At 36.1% G+C, this 22,038-nt stretch overlaps 1 protein-coding gene across 1 annotated transcript in view; it reads left to right on the forward strand.

Moving 5' to 3' along the window:
- The window catches only part of VPS50 (VPS50 subunit of EARP/GARPII complex), a 135,737-nt gene extending 114,413 nt beyond the window's left edge, over positions 1-21,324 (forward strand). The window contains exons 22-28 of the mRNA XM_030857259.2: positions 5,058-5,138; positions 10,902-11,050; positions 12,096-12,192; positions 13,219-13,377; positions 15,762-15,883; positions 17,743-17,932; positions 20,450-21,324. Coding sequence (XP_030713119.1) covers positions 5,058-5,138; positions 10,902-11,050; positions 12,096-12,192; positions 13,219-13,377; positions 15,762-15,883; positions 17,743-17,932; positions 20,450-20,569 — 918 coding nt within the window. The 3' untranslated portion in view covers positions 20,570-21,324. The remainder of the gene's footprint in view (positions 1-5,057; positions 5,139-10,901; positions 11,051-12,095; positions 12,193-13,218; positions 13,378-15,761; positions 15,884-17,742; positions 17,933-20,449) is intronic.
- Positions 21,325-22,038: the final 714 nt, after the last annotated feature.

A 22,038-nucleotide genomic window follows, 5' to 3' on the forward strand; every position in this document is an offset into this window, starting at 1 on the left:
AGTGGTTGAGAGTCCGCCTGCCAATGCAGGGGCCACAGGTTCGAGCCCTGGTCCGGGAAGATCCCACATGCCGTGGAGCAACTAAGCCCATGCACCACAACTACTGAGCCCTTGTGCCACAACTACTGAAGCCCATGCTCTGAGAGCCTGTGCTCTGCAACAAGGGAAGCCACCACAATGAGAAACCCGTGCACCGCAACGAAGAATAGCCCCCGCTCGCCTGAACTAGAGAAAGCCCGGGCAGAGCAATGAAGACCCAACACAGCCAAAAATAAATAAATTAATTAATTAATCAAAAAAAAAATTCCATCTCCGTGGCCTTTAGCCCAGGACTAAGTGCAGTCCCTGAGGCACATAACTGGAGACACGCATAAGGAAACCTATAGTCTTTATGGATTGGGGAATCAGAAAAGTGAAGCCAGGAAACTGGGAACACTGAAAAGAGTAGGGAGAAGTTCAGATGGGGAAGAGTCAGAGGAGGGATCCCCAATTTCTGTCTACCCACATCTCTGACTAACCGATGAACCACGTTTGTGTGGAACAGACTGACTGCAGCCAGTCAAAGAAAAAAGAGCTGAATAGAGACTGAAGCTGCTACACAAGAGACAGTTTATAGTTCAAGCCTGGCCAAGAAAATTGCATACTGAAAACAAAGGAAACAGTACTTATTGGAGAAAAATAACAGAATCCGAAATCTCCAGAATCGAATGGATGATGCAATCCAATGTTACCTAAATACATAGAGCCAAAAAAGAGGAATACATCCTTCAGTAAAAAGAAAATCAATATAGTCTGAACTCAAGATGTTGGAACTAAGGGATAAAGATTTTAAATGGACCATTTTAACTATCTTCAATAAAGTAAAACAAAACATGTTTTAAATGCATGAACATCTCAGTAGAGAAATAAGAAGTTCTAGTAGAAACAGTAGGAAGAAAACCAAAGAGAAATCCTAGAACTGAAAATTCAGTTCCAGCAATTAAAAAAAATTACTGAATGTACTTAGCCAAATGGACATGACAGAGGAAAGAATTTGTGAAGTTGAAAATAAATCAATAGAAATTATTCAAAATGAAGAACATAGAGAAAAAAAGATTGAAAAACACAGATGATCAAAACCTTAGGGACGTGCTAAGTTACATCAAATGGTCAAACATACATTTAATTGGAATACCAGGTGGAGATGAGAGAGGGAATGAGGTAGAAAAAATATTTGAAGAAACACTGTCCAAAAACTGCAGATACAAGATGCTAAATGAACAGCAAACAGAATAAACACAAAGAAAAGTCTAGTGGGGTACCTCATGAGGAAATTGTCTCTTGAAAACTTTAATAGACTTATGACATAAAAAGGACCAATGATCTGATTAACAGCTGACTTCTCACGAGAAACTGTGGAGACTAGAAGAGAGTTAAACAACACCTTTCAGACACTGAAAGAAAAGAAAAAATGTCTGCCCAGAATTTTATAGCCACCAAAAATACTATTCAAGCATGAATATGAAATTAAAACATTTTCAGATAAAAAGAAAAAAAAGCACTAAGAGAAGTTGTCACCAACAGACATGTAATACAAGAAATGTTGAAGGAAGTTTTCCAGAGTGAAGGAAAATGATACCAGATGAAAACATCAATCCTCAGAAAGTATGAAAGCATTGGTAATGGAAACTACTTGGGGAAATGCAAAAGATTGTTGTTGTTGTTTTCTTTTTCCACTTAATTTCTTTTTAAACCATATAGCTGTTTAAACCTGAAAGTATAACATTCTTTTCTGGAGTTCATAATATATGTAAATGTATTACGTATAACAACTATACCATGGTATGTGGAGGGATGTGGACCTATAAGATGGCAAGATTTCTATATATTATGTAAAACAGTACATTGTGAACAGTAAATGGACTGTGAAATATCGAGAATGTATATTATAATCCATAGAAGAATAATGAAAAATAATACAAAGCACTTTAACTTTTGCCTACAGGAAAATTAAAGTAGGATTCTAATAAAAGAAAAAATCATATAATTAGAAAAAGCAGGAAAGGAGGAACCAAGGAACAAAAAAGAAAACATGTAATGGTACATGTAAACCCAGCCACAGTAAATGTTCCTGGACTAAATACTCATATTAAAAGGTAGAGATTGTCAGAGTGGATTAAAAACAAAGCCCATGCTTAGTAACAAAAAACATAGATTGAAAGCAAATGGATTGAAAAGATATGCCATGCAAACAGTAAGCATAAGGTGGCTGCAGTGGCTATGATATGAGATAAAATAAGTTTGAAAACAGAATGTATTACCGGAGATAGAGGGATTTCTAATGATGTAAGGATCAATTCATTTGGAAGACATAATGATCATAAATGCATATGTGCCTAGTAACAGAGCTTCAAAATAGATGAAGCAATAATTGACAGAATTCAAGAGGAAATGAAAAAATTCAACGACAGCTGCAGATTTTAACACTAGAGTAACTACTAGAACAAGTTAGATAGAAAATCAGCAAGTACACAGAAGATTGGAACAACTCTTTCAACCATTTTGACTTAATTGATATTTGTAGGACAACATACCTAACAATGGCAGGATATATATTCAAGTGCAGATGGTACATTTATCAGGAGAGACCATATATTCTGGGCCATTAAACATGTTGTAATGAGTTTAAAACATTGAAATCATACAGAATATATTTTCAATGTAATTATATTGGAAACCAATATCTATAAAATAGGAAAACCTAAGTGTTTGGAGATTAAACAACACACATCTAAATAAAGATTGGGTTAATGAAGAAACCACAAAAGAAGGAGGTCAATTACAAAAAAAAAAATTGACCTCCAGCACAATGTAAAGTAAAAGTGGTGAGAGTTGCCAACAAATACATGAAAGAGTGCTCAACATCACTAATCATTTAGTGATTGCACTGTTGGTGGGAATGTAAATTGATACAGCCACTATGGAGAACAGTATGGAGGTTCCTTAAAAAACTAAAAATAGAACTACCATAGGACCCAGCAATCCCACTACTGACCATATACCCGGAGAAAACTATAATTCAAAAAGAGTCATGTACCATAATGTTCATTGCAGCTCTGTTTACAATAGCCAGGACATGGAAGCAACCTAAGTGTCCATCAGCAGATGAATGGATAAAGAAGATGTGGCACATATATACAATGGAATATTACTCAGCCATAAAAAGAATCAAAATTGAGTTATTTGTAGTGAGGTGGATGGACCTAGAGTCTGTCATACGGAGTGAAGTAAGTCAGAAAGCGAAAAACAAATACCGTATGCTAACACATATATATGGAATCTAAAAAAAAAAAAAGGTTCCGAAGAACCTAGGGGCAGATCAGGAATAAAGACGCAGACATGGAGAATGGACTTGAGGACACGGGGACGGGGAAGGGTAAGCTGGGACAAAGTGAGAGAGTGGCATGGACTTATATGTACTACCAAACGTAAGATAGATAGCTAGTGGGAAGCAGCCGCATAGCACAGGGAGATCAGCTCAGTACTTTGTGACCACCTAGAGGGGTGGGATATATACATATGTATATGTATAGCTGATTCACTTTGTTATGCAGCAGAAACTAACACACCATTGTAAAGCAATTATACTCCAATAGAGATGTTATAAAAAAAAATGATTTGAAATCAAAGGTTTTACCTCTCAAGAAAAAGTGGTGAGAGTTGACATCCTCATCTTGTTCCCTCCACTTTCATCTATCCTGGATAGGAAGCATTGAACCTTTCACCATTGAGTATGATGCTAGCTATTTTATAGATGCCTGTAGTCATGTTGAAGAAACTCTCCTCTGTTACTGAATTTTTCTAAACTTTTACCATGAAAGGATAAATTTAGTCAAATGCCTTTTTCTGAATCTATTTAAACAATCATAACTTTCTTTCCTAAAGAAATATATTAATATGGTGAAATACACTGGTTAACTTCAAAGTAGGATTTTTGGCTGTTAAACTAGTCTTGCATTCCCAAGACAAATACCACTTGGTCATGAATCAGTTTGCTAATATTTTAAGGATTTAAAAAATTTGTGTCCATAAAGTTTAGGAGTCTGTAGTTACGTTTTGTGTGGTATCTTTCTTTCTTTCTTTTTTTTTTTTTTTGTGGTACATGGGCCTCTCACTGTTGTGGCCTCTCCTGTTGCGGAGCACAGGCTCCGGACACGCAGGCTCAGCAGCCATGTCTCACGGGCCCAGCCGCTCCGTGGCATGTGGGATCTTCCTGGACCGGGGCACGAACCCGCGTCCCCTGCATCGGCAGGCGGACCGTCAACCACTGCGCCACTAGGGAAGCCCTCTGTGGTATCTTTGTTTGGTTTAGGAATCAGAGTAATATTAGTAAAACAATAAAACAATTGGGAAACATTCTCTTTTCTTCTACTTTCTGAGGGTCTATGTAGGACTAGTACTTTTTGAAGGTTTTTATTAAATGAAATTTAATAAGAGCTGCTAAAGTTTTCTATTTCTTCTTAGGTCAATTTTTATAATAGCTTGTCAAGGAATTTGTCTGTTTCATCTGGTTTGGTAAATTTATTGGCATAAGATTATTCATAGTATTCCCTTATTATCCTTCTGGTGTTTCAACATTAGATCTGTAGTGTTATTCATGCTCTTATTCTTGATATTGAAAGTATGTATCATCTCTGTTTTGTTTTTTCTGTATCAGTGTGGCCCTTCTTATCCTTGGGTTCTTTAAGTATCTAAAAATCTTAAGTTTTGCAATTAAAAACAATAACTTGTGGGACATAAATTTTGGTGAACTCTCTCCTGATAAATCCATTAGATTGATAGATGTTAGTGTGACCTGTAAATGCACATGTGTAAATAGCTCTCTTGTTCCTTTGAGGGTTAAGATTTGATTTCTGTCTTTGATGTTTTGGTATTTTTAAATGCAATTTGGAAACCCTCTGAATGCTAAGTATCTGAGTGAAAACTCACCACATACTTACTTTTCACTAATTTGAAGTTACAACATTTGCAGGGTTATCTCCACAGCAGTTTAACATGCCTCTCGTTTTCTTTTTCAGTTGGAATCCACGGGACTAGGTCTTAGCAGTAGTAGACTAAGAACAACTCTAAACAGAATACAAGAAAGCCTCATTGATCTGGTAAGTAATCAATTCTTTTAGGTTATTTAAAATAGAAATTGGCGATCTAATCAACTACATGTAAGTGTATTTCTATATGTACATCGAGTTCCTGTGTCCCTAGAACATTAATGGCATGCAGTAAGTAAAATGGAGATTTCTTATAGCCTGATGGAGAGAGAAAGCTGGTGTACACAAAAGAATATGATACTGGCTCTACATGCAGTACAAGTTCAAAGAGAAGAAAGGTTTATGTTCAAAATTACTGTGAGAGAATGACTGAAGGAGGAAGTGAGACTTATGCTAGACTTTGAAGAGTAGGCATGGGAGCAGTGGGGAAGAGGAGAAAGAAAGCATTCAATTTAAGGTTCAGAGGCTGAGCAAGGGCCTTGAGGTGGGAGCGAGCCTGGCCCAAATTTTGGCAGATTTTTGTGATGGGGCACCAGTTTATGCCAAAGAATTGTGTTGCAAAGAGTGTTTAGGATGACTTTTTAAATGGCTTTAATATTTGAGAAGTTTAGGTTTAGTCAGCTATGCAGTAGGGGGTCTGGATTCTTAACAGTGTCATGTGATGAAATGCATGTTTTAAAAAGCTGGGTTAGGTAGCAAAACAGGGCTGATCCTCTATAGTGTTTAAGCCAACATAAGCAGTTAAAATAAAAAAAAATTTTCTTATGCTTGGTCACTGTAGCCAGAGACTTTTGTCATTCAGTGCATTTCTCTGCATCTATGAATTTTCCTTTATTCTGTCACTTACCCAAATAAGCAATCACTTTCCTCTTTTCTCATAAGCTCTATATTATGAGCATACTTCTGTTATTGAAGTTTTTATAAAGCAATGTAATCATTCTTTTAAGAAATACTTGTTTGGAATAATTATTATATGCCAGGCATTGTAGGCCTGGAAAGTCATCAGTGAACAAAAGAGGTAATTCCCGTCTTCTTGGAACTTGAATCTTATTGGGGCAGAGAGACAGATAAATGTATAAGAGTGTCAGATACTGATCAGTGCCAAGAAGAAGATGAAGCAGAGTGATGGGACAGTGATCTTTAAGCAGAGATATGAATAAAGTGAGAGAGGCGTATGCAGATATTTCAGGTGAGCACTGTTTACACAGAGGAAATAACCTGTATCCGTCTCATCCATCCCCCTTAAAATTTGGAGGTCTTTTGGCCCAGCACTTTTTTTTTTTTTTTTATGGTACGCGGGCCTCTCACTGTTGTGTCCTCTCCCATTGCGGAGCACAGGCTCCGGACACGCAGGCTCAGCGTCCATGGCTCACGGGCCCAGCCGCTCTGCGGCATGTGGGATCTTCCCGGACCGGGGCACGAACCCGTGTCCCCTGCATCGGCAGGCGGACTCTCAACCACTGCGCCACAAGGGAAGCCCCAGCACATATTTTTTTAATATATGTTCATAGTCCTAGCACTTACCTTGGCACATAGCATCTGTTCAATAAATGTTTATAGAGTAAGTGAATAAACTCGAATCCTTGAGTTTGGTGTCTCCTGGATTAACCTGGCTTGTTTTCTTGTCCACTTAATCCTGATCTTTGTTTTCAGAGTCAAGGCTCCTTGTTTGACACAGCCATCTATTTCTTTTTCTTTTTTCCTTCTTTTTTTTTTTTTGGTCTTTGTTGTGTAAAATCCATCATTGGCTTTCAGTCCCATTGGCAGTTATCTGTTTTGATTTTGCTTCTCCTTCTTTGATACTTAGTATAACCTTGACCTGAAGATCTTGTTTTCCAGATCTTAGTCCACAGCCTCAGTTTTTCTTGTTTCTGGCTGAATGCCTCAAGATAGGTGGGCTGAAATATACCACTAGAATCATTCACTCTAGCATTTCTCTGCCAGCTCTGCTAGTTACTAGCTTATGATTGTCAAACCACGGTTCCAGATCTGACCCTTAAGCTGTGGATTTAATGCTGCCATACAGTGTGTAATGAAATAGCATGACCCAGTAAACAATGGGACCAAACTAGCTGTTATTTAAGACAAGCTGTCACCCATCTAACGATAACAGTGTATCTGTAGCATCTGTCAGACCAGTTCTTTGTTCATTGGATAAGTTTTTTCCTGAATTGCTGTAATAGTCAATTTTAGAAATGCGTTTTTTTAAAACCAGCTACACACCCCTCCCCAATAAATTGATACATGTGCCTGGTTTTTTCTTTGCCACCTTGTCTTTTAAAAATATCTTTTTTTTAAGACCTTATTCTTAGCATCTCTTAAATCAAAGACTGTACCTTGGATCAGAAGACTGTGTGAGCCGTTGTTCCTCTGTCAGTTTGTAAGGAGCACTGACCTTTGACAGAGCCTATCCACAGTCCCCACTCCTCTGATGGATAAGACTCTACAACAATACAGTAGAAGTTTTTCTGAAAATTTCCAGTGTTTTATGTGTTAAGTTATTACGCATACTGCTAAGCATCGTTTTATTATTTTAAAAAATATATTTGTCATTTACTAGACCTTGATCTCAGGTTTTCATAAGCTGGTATATAAATTTTCTTCACTTCATTAATTTGCATCTACATTGGCAGAGAACATTAATTGGTTTCTTGCTATTCAATACATTCTTTGGCTATTAAAATAATTTATAGCCTAATTTGGAACCACTGGATGGAGGTAGTATTTTTCCTTATATTTCTCCTATGTGTTAGTTAAAACTTTAGTAAGCACTTTTTTGGTGATTTTATTTTCTCCATATATATCTTCTGAGTTTTGCTTCTCTTTAAGCTGTAAAAGGCAAAATGGAATCATCATGTTCTTTAAAATGCCACCTGAAATTGTTTATCATCTAAATTCACCATAAACTAAGAAAATTTGTTTGACCCATCAAATAAAAGTCTAAGAAAAATTGTCTAATAGTGGATAAGCAGGAAAGGAAGTTGGGGTAGGTGGTAATGGTACCAGAAATGTGAATTTTTAGTTATCTACCTGGTGATGCTGAACTGTTTAAGACCTGTGGCCAACTTTGAATCTTTGATAATAAAAATGTATTTTAAATTGATCCAGAAAAGTCCATAAATATGAATTTTCTTTGTGTTAGTACATTACTGGCAGGAAAGGCTAAAAATATAAGTTTCACTGTGAGAGTAAAGATTGATTAAAGTTTCATTTTTTTAAAGTCTTCAGAGAGTTGTGTGTCCTTTCCTTACTATACTGGTGTAAGCTGAAACATGGATCTGTTTAGGAGCTTTTCCGTTTAAGTGTGCAATAAGCACATACCATTTATTTATGTCAGCTTGATAGTTTGGGACTTTCTTGCTCTCTTCAAGTGTATTTCCCTAAATGGATCTGTTTTGAAGGTAGACACATTAAGATTTGTTGATGGATTATAAGAGGAGTGTGACACTGAGAAGAATCAAGGATGGCCCCTGACTTCTGGAGAATGGAGGTGCCATAATGGGGATGGATAAGACTTTTAGGAGGACACACTTGAAGAGGACATCAAGAGTTCAGTTTCAGATATGTTAAATGCACTAGAGGTGAGAGAGGGGTCAGGGCAAGTATATAAATTTTGAGCTGTTGGCATGTGGATGGCATTTAAAACTGTGAGACCGGATGAAATCATGTAGGGAGTAGAATGTAAGTCAGAGAAGTCTCAGGACTGAACCCAGTGTTTAAAGATCAGGGGGAATGTTCAGAGATGGATATTCAGAGTTGGTTATTGGATTTGGCCATAAGGAGGCCGGTGGGGACCTTGCTTACTCTTTCTTTGGAGTGGAGCAGACAAAAACCTGGTTGGAATGGGCTTGAAAGAGGATAATAGGAGAGGAAGAGAAGATTCTTATCAACATCTCCATCAATGAAACTAACAGAGGGCCTGCTAATGTCAACAGGCATGCCAAGGACTTAAGGTACAAAGAGGGTGAAATTGGTCCCTACCCACCAAGAACTCACAGTGAGGTAGGAGAGTTAGAAAACAACAACTGATAAAGTATGCAGTATGCCACATAACAGGTATATGTATAGGCAATATTAACACAAGTAAGATAGTTATTTTTCTTGGGAGACTGAGAAAGTTATAGAAAGGAGGTGAATATGCGTTCCTACTTAAACAATGAGGTAAGAGCCAGGCAGGCAAGGAGAAGAGAGCTGTTACGACAGGAGTGTCAGTACGACAGGTGTAGTAAGCAGCCCAGTGTGACTAGACCTCAGGGGTGTAGAGATTATCTTGAAATGAGACTGGCAAGGTTGCTGTTTGTAAAGGAGTAATATCGTGGCAACAAGTTTAGGCTTTTTTTCTGTAAGGAAGGGATCGTCAGTTGAGACTTTTAAATTACGGAGTGGTATGATCACATCTTCATTTTAGAAAGATCACCTAGGTATTACTGAAGTAATGACATGAGGAAGAAACAAACAAGAGAGGTGTCTGTTTAGGCATGAGGGAGGTGCAAAGGAAGAGGGGGTGTTCAAGAATGATTCTAAGGTTCTTCACTTGGACAGTCTGGTAGATGGTTATTAAATAGCCCCCTCAGGGACTTCCTTGGTGGTCCAGTGGTTAAGATTCCACGCTCCCAATGCAGAGGGCCTGGGTTCAATCCCTGGTCAGGGAACTAGATCCCACATGCTGCAACAAAGATCCCGTGTGCTGCAACTAAGACCTGGCACAGCCAAATAAATAAATAAATCTTAAAAATAATAATAATAAAAGTATTAAATAGCCACCAGAATTAAATTAAATAGCACAGGCACCCAATTGGTACCAAACCATATGTAATTTTGTGATTTGTGTGTTGTTGTTGTTGTTTTTGGCAGTAGTTGGGTGATTATTTTCCTTTTTAGTAGAAGGAAATAAATAGTGGAGCTGTGACATTGATTAACTTGCATAGTTCCCTTATCCTGATTCTCCTTAGAGAAAGCACAGTTGTTCCCAAAATAACTTTTAAATGCTAATTGAGTAATTAGAGATTGAAGAGAGACAATACCTTTAGTAGAATATAGGATATAAAAAAGAACTAAACAAGAATGAAACCATTTTCTAACTTGAAAGGTTTTATAATGTATTATTTCCATTTTGCAAAATTTATAAACCTGTTATACTCCCAGGGTCCTATGCATTTGATGTCTCTTTTATTCATAAGGCAAATGTTAGAGATTTGTGATTATGTAATTGATTTAAAAAGTAATCCAGATTTACATTTTGTACACGTTTAGATTTGTTTGTATTCAATTTTTGTGCTGTAGTTTTCTTTGAGGATCTTATAAGGCTCATCTCACTCTGCTCTTTGGGCATCCCTTTCTTTTATTTCCATTTACCATCTTCTTTCAGGTCAGTAATCTATCCCTAGAGATATACAATACAGTTGCTTCTGTTTCAGTTTAGAACAACATTTTAGTCCTGCCTTCTTGGGATTATACCAAAGTTACCTTGATTAAGGTTTAGGTGTGAAATGGTTAATCACACCATAATTTTGGATTTTACCAGCCTGGTCCTGGAGAGGCAGTCTGTTCTTCCTCATTTACAAGTTCTTGAAGGGCATCTCACTATTGTCTCTGTGAAATATTTGTCAATTCATAAAGATTCCTTGTGTTGGCCAATTTTAGGTCATGCACAGATAATAGCATATGGAGTTGGATCATTTTCACTTAGTATAAAAAGGAAAGTTCTAGTAGTTAGAAAATGTAAAAGGAGGAAAAAAAGAACTGAAACTAAATGTAATTAATGTATGCCTGAGAGCATTTTAATTATAGCTCCACTTTTGTAAAATCACATGGGTTATTGCTATTAGATTTGCTGTTTCAGGCTGTGTGTGTATATGTATGTTATATTTTCAGGAAGTTTCAGCTGATCCTACTGCCACGCTCACAGCAGCAGAAGAGAGAAAGGAGAAGGTACCGAGCCCTCACCTCAGTCACCTAGTGGTTTTGACATTTGGGGATACATTGTATGGGTTGGCGGAAAGAGTGGTAGCCACAGAATCCTTGTAAGTTGTTAAAAACAGTTGCTTTGCCATTAAATATTTAAGAAAGATTATAAAAGTAAGCACTGTATTCTAGCTGTATGCATTTCCCACTTCTAAATATTCCTTAAATTACTCAATATTTCTGAGAAGTATATCCTAAACTAGATTACGAATCAGTTTTTAAAATGGCATGGTTGATTTTCAGGTGTATAAATGGAAGGAGGGTAATCTTTTAAGTTTCATTCTTTAGCAGCATGATCCTTGGTTTAAGTAAGACTTTAGAAAAGCATATTATATTATAGTACTTTATAGTTTGCCATTGAATTACAATTCTAGAGAAACTGTAGTTACATTGTCAGTTTAGTGTTAAATGTAGTCGATCCTTGACATCAGCAGGAGTGCATCCTGACCTTTATAAATCTCCAAGTTCTTTAATAAAGTGAGAGCATATAACTTCTTCCATAAAATATGGTCCAGTATAATTTAAGAGGTTTTGTATATAACAAAGAGTAGTGAAAAACAGTGTGACTACCAGCAGTCTTCAGCTGAATGATTACGATTCATTCACGTGTATGTCTCGTGTATGCATGTGAAGTTCACGTCTGTGTCTCAGCCAAGTTCCATTTTATTTCCTGTTATGAATGTTTGGGTTATTTCTAAAAAGTGTCAGGTGTTAAATCTGTGAATTCATGGGTCTGATGTGTGTAATTACATGGGAAATCCTTCTAAAAATACTGTTGTATTCTTTCTTCAATCTTTTGTGTTATCTGTGCTCATATCTTACATGCAAAGCAGCATAACTGTACACCTTGTGGTAACCAGATTAGCTCCTTTGAAGTCATCCTTCTTTCACATCACCTCACGTTCAGTGATAACTCAGCATTAATTTTTGTGTGAATTGTAAATGAGTGTGTCAAGTGGCAATGCAAGGTAGTTGTTTAAAATGGAAAATAATTTTAATTGTTAAACTTTTGCTCAGAGATCTTAAAGATTAGTTACACAAAAAATATTGACAGGCTCTAAATCCTGTGTTTTGTTTACATGGTGGATTATTTATTCCCTTTAGGGTATTCTTGGCTGAACAGTTTGAGTTCCTTCAGCCACATCTGGATGCTGTGATGCCTGCAGTCAAAAAACCCTTTCTTCAGCAGTTTTATTCTCAGGTCAGACATGTCTTATATATCATTTCAACTGTGAGCAGGATAGGACTGTCACATGTTATTTAGGTGTTTCGTTTTTTTTTTAAACTAGTGGTCAGTCTCTCAACCTCAGGAGAGGTGGATTAGAATATTTGTTTATTCATTCATGAATTCCTGTATTAAATAAATACTTATTGAGTACCTCTTATAACTTTTAGTCTAATAAGAGAAAGAGCCAATTAAAACTATATTACAATAAAGTATAGTTAAGGGAAAGAAACAGTGGCAGGATATTTAACCTTGACTGGAGGCGGAGAAGGGGTATGGTTTGGGGGAGGTTATCTAGAACGGCTGTCTTGAGAAACTGATGTTTAAACTGGACCAGAGAGAAAGAGGGTGAGAGGAGTATATTTCGACTAAGGTAGTGGCTTATATGAAGACCTACAGATGAGAGAGCACGGTGCCTGTGAGCAGCTAAGGAAAATTCAAGTTCTCAGAGCGGGGAAGAGGGCCAGTGATGAGAAAGATGGCCGGAGTGATTAAGCAGAAGTCACATGACATACAGTGCTCCCAGCCAGGAGCTGAACTTTGTTCCAAGGGTACTGGGAAGCTACTGGAAGATTTGAAAGAGGTGGTGAGTAGTATGGTGAGGTGTGTGTTTTAGAAAGCACTTTGGGGGAAGTGTGAAGAATGGACCTCAGATGGCAAACCTAGAGGCAGGAGACTGGTTTGAAGACTTTTAGACTAATGTGGGTGAGAGATGATGGGATCTTGAGGTGCAAGTGGAAATGGAAATGGAGAGAAGTGAAAAAATCTATAGTTTTTTAGTTGAATTGTCAGTGGCCTCAAGTTTGTTGAATATCTCAAAATTATGTTTTGAGTAAGACCCTTCCTTGCCCACAAGTTAAAGTATTTTCATAATTTAAATCTCCAAGAGTATAGTGTTTTATTTTCAGATATGATGTGTACTAGAAACAGGAACAAAATATATTTTAGAAATTTTATACTTTTAGAAAATATTTGGTTTCATTTCTGTGAAATTTATTTCAGACCGTCTCAACAGCCAGTGAACTACGCAAACCAATTTACTGGATTGTAGCTGGTAAAGCCATTGATTATGAACAGATGCTGCTCCTAATGGCTAATGTGAAATGGGATGTAAAAGAAATTATGTCACAGCACAACATATATGTAGATGCACTGTTAAAGGCAAGTATTCTTGGAAACATCTCTGTTAAAGATAATTCTACTAAGGGAATTATTCCTGTAATTGCAATAGCTCCAAAATTGTGAGATTATAGTTTGTACCACATTCTAGCATTCTTGTGATATTAAAGTCCCTGAGTTGGATTAGGATTTCTTTCCAAATTTTGTGTTCTTTTAGACCCAAGAATACTTTGTAGATTTTTTGTTTTTGCTCAGTAATATCCCATTTTGAATTAGAGTCTGATTAGTGTGTCTTAGCTGGCTTCATATTATGTAACCTCAATGGCCATGACTGTAGTGACAAGAGGATATTTCTGTTTAATTAGAAGATATTTCTAGAGTTGTATATATTCATTAGCAAGAGACTACACCCCTGATTATTCTAAGTTTTTTTTCCAGAAATCACATTACTTTTGCAATGTGTCATGCAAATACCTTTGTGTTCAATGACTTAACATTTATAAGTTTTCTGGAAAGAATTGTAATTTTTTTTTCATTTATGCATCAAGAGATATTTATAAATCACCTGACATATGCCATGTACTGATCTAGGTGCTGGCAATATAGTTGTGAGTTAAGGAACTTACGTGCCATCAAGGAATTTATATGCCAGCGCAGGGACAGCAATAAAGAGATACATTAGGGCTTCCCTGGTGGTGCAGTGGTTGAGAGTCCGCCTGCCAATGCAGGGGACATGGGTTCGAGCCCTGGTCCGGGAAGATCCCACATGCCGCGGAGCAGCTAAGCCCATGCGCCACAACTACTGAGCCTGCACTCTAGAGCCCACATGCCACAACTACTGAAGCCCGTGTGCCTAGAGCCTGTGCTCTGCAACTAGAGAAACCGCTGCAATGAGAAGCCCGCGCACCACAACAAAGAGTAGCCCCCGCTCGCCACAACTAGAGAAAGCCTGTGTGTAGCAAAGAAGGCCCAACGCAGCCAAAAATAAATAAATAAATTTATTTAAAAAAAGAAAATAAACTTTTATGATAAATTTTGTTCTGTTATTTTCCAAGTCCAAACCTTTAGGTAAAAGCAGTCTGCAAAAGAATCTGTCCCAAAAGAATCATAAGTAAAATGAAATAGTTTTATTATTCATTGAACAATAAGCATTCTTGAACATTGGATTTAGCAATGAGTAGAATGGCATTTCATACAGTAAGCCTATAAATTTATCTTTAAAATATTAATGAAAAGTATTGAATTATGACTCTTGAAATCTAAAGCAGAGTTTACTGTAGTGAAGCATAAATACAGTAGCAAATACTGTTTTGCTAGATTCATGAAATGAAAAAGAGGAAGAGCAATTACTTATTTACTTTGATTTTCAAAAGTAAGCTTAGTGGACTGAAGACCTACTTCTTTCTCATAAATGATTAAAAGCAGTTAACTGTCAAAAATCATTAAAAAAATTGTGATTTAGGAAGCAGCCAGAGATAACACAACGATCATGTGTAGCTTGATTGGTGATGATCAGATTTTTTTCCACCTGTGTGTTATTTGAATACATGTCAGTCTTGACTTGGTACACATTGTGTAGTTTCTCTATTGAGGAAACTAAAGAAAAATATATCATTTTAAGGCTTGTTAAAATTATTTGAACTGTATTGGCGAGAAAGGATCAACAGCATTTACTTTTGTAAATGAACATATTTAGATGATAATAGTCGAAAGAAATCAGAAATAAATTTACTGAAGGGTGAACCATCTGCTGCTTTCATGTAGCTGTTGAAATTGTCTAAATTAGTTACATATATTTTTTAGTAGAGTGGTATCACAAAAGATACTAATAAGTAATAAAAATGTTTAGTTTTTCTATGCGTAATGAGATAATGTATATTATGGAGTTGTTTTGGTGCTAAAAATTTACAACTATTACATTACTTTTGAATCATTCAGTATGTAATTTATTTACTTTAAAAGAATGTTTAGGAAAGAGAATAATTTATCAGATTGCTCTGTAAGGTGTACAGCTACAAATTACAAATAGTTCACTCTGAGGTGAAAGCTCATTCAAATGCTTTTTTAAAATATGGGTTTCTTAAAGATATTTTTAAAGATATATTAGTTATTAAGCCTTTTTAATCCATACTGACAGTCATACAAAAATTTGAGATGTAGAAACATTTGAACATTGTTTAATCAGTTAATGACACTTATTTCCTTTGAGATGAAATGTAGTGTACTCTGTATTACAACATGCTTTATTCAATTTGATATACTTAAAAAAACACTTCACACTAAGTCCAAATTATCTTTGGCATTATCTCTCTTTGTTTTACTTGATTTCATTCTGAGCATTTTAAAATCTTTTTTGCCTCTAAGATGGGAAAGCAATGTAACATTATAATTATATTCACATATGGCCACGATTTTTGTCTTCTTAGGAATTTGAGCAGTTTAACACGAGGTTAAATGAAGTTTCTAAGAGAGTTCGGATACCCTTGCCTGTGTCTAATATACTTTGGGAACATTGTATACGTCTGGCTAATAGAACAATTGTGGAAGGGTAAGTTTTTCATGAAAGCATTATCTGATTCTTCAGTGATAAATCATAATATATGAATAATATTATATGTTATCACTAATGGATGCAGAGAATAGGTAGAGATAGTGATAAATAGTGATAAATAGCAGACAGTCTCATAGTAATTCAGGTTTAACTTTGGAATGTAATTAGAAAAGAGACCTTAAACGCCACTGTGTCACTTTTTTTCTTGCTGGTGACTTAGAATCAGCTAGTAGAGGAGTGAGGAATGCAGCATCTAATGGTTATCTGAAAATTAAACTAGTAATAATTATTATTACCTAATACAGTTATTACAATGTTGATTATACATAGCATTCATTGAGTGCTATTTGTCATTTATTGAAACAAGCCCTTCACAGGATTCTATCACCAAATCCTAACATAAACTCTCTTTGGTGGTAGTATTCTCGCTGTTTTGTCAACAGAGAGATAACCTAGCCTCAGAAACTCAAGGCTAAAGAGGTTAAGTAACTTGTCCAAGTTCACACAGTTTTTAAATGCAGAGAAGGCTTATGAACTCCTCATTTTCTAATGGTAAAATCAGTCCTCATAACCACTATATCACTGTTAATATCATTATTATATCATTGTAAACTGTATCAATCTTTCATATGTTGAGTTTACAGATCAAAAGTAATTTTCCCACTTAGAGACCATGCTTACTCTGCCTGTAACATCTAGAATACAAATAAGAATCAGTAATACATTTAAAATATCCCTGGAAAGCAAACTGCTATTTCAAAGACCATTCACAGTGATCTAGAATTGCACATCAGTTGAATTTTCACACTATCATTTATCTGATTTCTCATCGTTTCTTATTTGTCATAAAAATTAATGTATTTGAAAGTGGAAGTGACGGTGACAAGCTGACAACAGCCTTGGCATTTTGTATAATACACCATCCAGTCTGTTAGGGTTAGGGTTAGGGTTAAAACCAGCAGTGCTGTAAATCCCAAAATGGCTCTCGGTCAACAATCATGACTGGATTGTACTGTTAACAAATTTATTTAATGGTAGAAAAGTGAATAACAAATGTTATATTTGTGTATAAAACACTTCTTATTTAAAAAAAAAAAAGCTTGGTCACTTTAAATAATATAAACTAGTTTTCTTGCAGATTTCCTTAGGGGAAGTACCTCATTTCCTAGTGTTGAATTCTCCACATTTTGTATGCTTGAAGGAATGAGACACTGACTTATGAATAATAAAATGTACTGTTAGGGTTAACATATTTATTCTTATTACTAGTCCACCTTAGAACACAGTTTTTTAGTAGTGTGGGGTCTCAGAATAAGTCTATAAAGTGTTTTTTTATGAAAAATATGTATGTACTTTCTTTGCTTATATGCTTACATGTTTCTTAGGTTTGCTGAATGTTTACGGGAGAGTTATTTCATTTGTTTTCTTTGCATTGAGTAGTTAAAATATTGAACAGTTTTATGAAGCTAAGATTACTTGGGAATATTCATAGCTTAGTTTTATAAATAATTCTTGGCAGCCAGATTAACTGGAATACCAGTTAAATACCAGTTTAACATTCTTACAGATGATTATGTTAATTGAGTAGGCAGAACTATGGTCTGTAGAGCAGGAAGAAACCTTAGAAGTTATTTGATCTTTTTGCTTTGCAAATGAGGAAACTGAGGCCCCGATAGGTAAGTTGACTGCTTGGTGACAGGGCTGGAACACAACCCAGTCCTTCTGACTCAAGGCTCATGTGCTCTTTTTTCTCATAGAATCTCACCAAATGTGGATTAGAGAAAAGTTTAAGTACCTAAAGGTTTCTTTTTCTAACCATCCCATCATTTATGTGTTTTAATTCTTGTGTGTCTTAGATATGCCAACGTCAAGAAGTGTAGTAATGAGGGTCGTGCCTTGATGCAATTGGATTTTCAGCAGTTTTTAATGAAACTTGAAAAACTAACAGATATTAGACCAATTCCAGATAAAGAATTTGTGGAAACCTATATTAAAGCTTACTATCTAACTGAGAATGACATGGAACGCTGGATCAAAGAGCATAGGGTGAGAGCTGGGAAACAGTTAATTAAGTTTTTATTCCTTATCCATTTTGCTGTTCTTGTCTAGTATATAATTCAAAATCATATGGGTGAAACAGAAACATTTGCTTTTTTAGCATGAACTACTTATGCCAGTTCTTTACCGTATTTCACACTGTTTATGCAATGTCCTTTGCCTGATCAAATCCTTTTGAGACTTTGTGAACTGTAGCAGTAATTATCTGGAAAAACAGCCAGAGTCTGAACTTTAGCTGTGTTTATCCTGCAGCTGTGTTGTAGGAGACGGCTGAAATTGGTTAACATCAGGACAAATTGAATATAGCAACACTGAAATGATTCACAAGCTAAAGTCTGTTATGTAACTTAAACCTTCTTGTAGCCCTGAACAATGAATGGGTGATGGCCTGAACACGCTGACATGTAGTAGTGATGATTGGTATATTAACATTTAAATAGCTAAATTTAACCTCATCCTACATTAGATTTTACCTTAAGTATAGGTGAGATTATTTTTCTTTTGTGTGAATATATAGGTAAGTAGAGAAAAATACTACTTATAGCAAGTGTTATTGTGGATGCTGAATTTTTTTGACACAGTTCAACTCAACATATATCACCAGAGAATGCTCAGTACAGGGAGCTTTTCGGTATAGTTGTTATTATATATCATTTGTCTAGATAGGCAGTATGTGAAGACAGATTTAATGAAAATATGAGAAGTGTTAAAATTATCACCAAATCTTATTCCATCAGTAACTCTAGTGTTCACATTTATTAATACTGTAAACATCATGGGTAAAAGCTAAGTAAATTTTTATCTCATTTGACTGGGTAAGGAAGTAAGGAATTATTTATATTTACTTTATCAGGCTCATCCTTTCTAGTTTCAACACTGTAGATAAATGAAATGAGTTTTAGTCTGGACCATTAGCCTGAACTTTGTGTAAACATGCCCACTGTAGGGCAGTTTCAGATCTTTGGGAGCAAAGTAGAAATGTACATGTTATTTTCAGTGATTTAATCAATACACCAGAATTGAGAAAAATGTCACCACTTTTTGTCCCATTGACCTCCGTCATTTGAGAACCAAAATGCTAAACCAGATGCAGATGAACTGCTGATGTTGCTAGAATCCATTTAATAAAGTAAGCTGTAAACACTTTGGGGTTGGTACTGAGGAAGGGATTTGGGGTAAAAGGACAAGTAACTGAAGAGAAAAAGCACAGCTCGTAGAGGTCCATTATTTGATGTAAGAACGATGCCCATTTTAGGGTTTCTTCTTTTAATATAGTGGACTAAAATTTTTAGTAATCGTATTTTGGAAAAGCTTTAACTAACTGATATTTGTAATACAGTGAAATTTTCCCAGCAGCCCGGATTGTCCTGTTTTCAGAGAACTTTCCACAATGTCTAGTGCAGTGCTTGGGTGGTACTTTCTAAATGTTGAGTGATTGCTTGAGAGAATTTATGAGGTGTTTACAGGTGCTCTCAGAGATCAGATACACAAACTGAGCAGTTTGCTGAATTTTAAGATGAACTCTTTCTCATGTTTTGAAATTGCACTGTTTTATTGGTTACCTCCAGTGAAGACATGTTCTTTTCTTATTAGATGCTAGTACACAACTCTTTCCTGAGCTGAACTCTTACTCTTCATCCTCCAGAACCAAATGAAGATATAAAACTTTCTGATGAGCTCCTATTCATGCTCATCCTAACAACTTATCTGAAATTCAGGAACTAAATTGATTTGTACAGCAAAATAATACTTATATAGTTGACCCTTGAACAACATGGATTTGAATGGTACAGGTTCACTTATATGCAAATGTTTTCAATAGTAAATACTATAGTACTACATGATCATCCTCAGTTGGTTGAATCCTCGAATATAGAGGAACCTTGATGAGGAGGGCTAACTATAATTATGTGCAGGTTTTCCACTGCATGGAGGGTCAGCACCCCTCATCCCTGCATTGTTCAAGGGTCAACTGTAGTCTTAATTGTACTTTCTAGCTACCAATTATAATACGAGGGTTTGAAAACCAGTAACTTTTTGTCCTTTGTTACCTTATTCATTTGTTATATCTCAGAAGAGTTGTTCTGTGGTTGGAGATTTTTTTCTTTTACCTAAAATGTTTGCAAAAGCTACAGTGCTAGAAACTGCTTACTTAGTGGCATCTTAAAATTTTGAAATGTCAGTGTATTTTGATAACCTAATAACAAAGACTGTCATAGAAAGAAGCATAGTGTATGATCTTAATTGGTATGTTATGTGCCGTATTAAAAACATTCTAGTGCTTCCTGTTTCAAGTGTGTACTATAGGTATCCTTATTCCCCACTATTAAGAGCTCTGTAAACAGTGTGTCTTCCATGTCTTGACTACAGTTTCCACTGCTTTACGCTGATTTCTAGTGCTCAGTAACTATCCACTGAGACCTGAATATCTGTCTGCCTGTTTTTTGCATTGATCACATACATGTGTTTCAGTGTACTAAATTTGAATCTTCTTTTTTTGAGCAGGAGTATTCGACGAAGCAGCTGACCAATCTGGTAAATGTTTGCCTGGGATCCCATATCAATAAGAAAGCAAGACAAAAACTTCTCTCAGCTATAGATGATATAGACAGACCCAAAAGATAATGAACACAGTCCCTTTTCCTCAATGACATTGATCTTCTCTCAACATACATGATATGAAAGCCAATTTTTCATGCACTCCTGACAACTGTCTTAAGAAAACTTTGTGCATGTTCTTTCCAACTGGAAAGTGGAAAACATTGGAGTTTATGTGGTGTTCTCAAATGATTTTTATACGCTCCGATTGCTTCTCTTCAATTTTTAGTTTCATTTGTTGTATTTCTTTCTTGAAATGATATTGCCTCATCATAACTATTGTTATGTGACTACAGTTATACCTTTTACTGAAGAATGTACTATAAATATATGATTAGAAAGAACAGTGACAATACATTCGTGGGCAGTTTTGGAGAATGAATTTATGTTGGCATTTTTCTACCCTCTGAATTTGGTTCTTAATAAGCATAATATGAGAGTGTTAATGTATAGTAGTATCTCCTAATTATGAGCACTGCATGACAGTTGAAAAGTAATGTAAGCAAAATAGTTGAAAAATCAGTTTGCCGTCTGTGTTTCTAAATGTGAAAGTTGTGTTAGGGTTAATTTGGTTGTGAGAGTGATCATAAATGATGAAATTTAATAAATATTATACTCTAACATGATCAGCCTATGTGAGACTGCATTTTGATATTTTTCCACAGCAGGCAGATTTCATGAAACTATAATGGGATTTTTTTTTAGTGTTTTCTAATTTTAATGGTCTTGTATCCTGAAACCAATGGTGAAAAGTAATTTCATTGGGTAAACCTCTTCAGTGCCTGAGTAGCATGCAGAATGGTGATGGTAGGATTTCCTCCCTCCCTCCCTCCCTTCCTTTTTAAATAATGGGATATTTTTCCCTGTAAGCTTTACCCTCTTCGAATTTAACTTTTCTCTTAGAACAGCAAAACCTGGCTTAGCTGACTCAGGGAGAGAATTGCCAGTTAGTTAGTCAAGCATAAGTACAGGGTCATAGGTTCACCATTCTTAAATATCTGCTTTGTATCACAGATACAATGTGAGTTTAGCCAGTGATAAACTTCGGAACTTAATTAGTCTTTAGTAACTGTGTACTGTTACTCTAAACTTTGCTTTGAAGCCAGGGATATTCTACCAACAAATATGACATAAAAATCAATTTCCCTTGCGCTCCTGCCAACTGTCTGATAAGGAATTTTTTGCATGTTCTTTCTGACTGGGGAGAAGCTTGTGTGTTGGTCCAGGATTACTGGCATGACCTGTAACATCAATAGCTCACAATCCTGAAACATCTCATGAGAAACTGGCCTTGTGTACTGTGAGTCTTCGAGAGCTGAGGTGCTGAAGTGAAGGGCAAGGTGTGACATGTGATCAAGCACAGAGGTGACAAGGAGATGATTGCCACTCAGTGTCCATCGGTCGCTGCAGGTACCCATAACCGGCACAAGATAACATGAAACACTTTTTGAGACTATGTCTGTGTGAGGGGTGTTAGTTTGCATCTGTGTGATGAG

The sequence above is a fragment of the Globicephala melas genome, chromosome 9, assembly GCF_963455315.2.
Source record: "Globicephala melas chromosome 9, mGloMel1.2, whole genome shotgun sequence".
In the NCBI taxonomy this organism is placed as follows: domain Eukaryota; kingdom Metazoa; phylum Chordata; class Mammalia; order Artiodactyla; family Delphinidae; genus Globicephala; species Globicephala melas.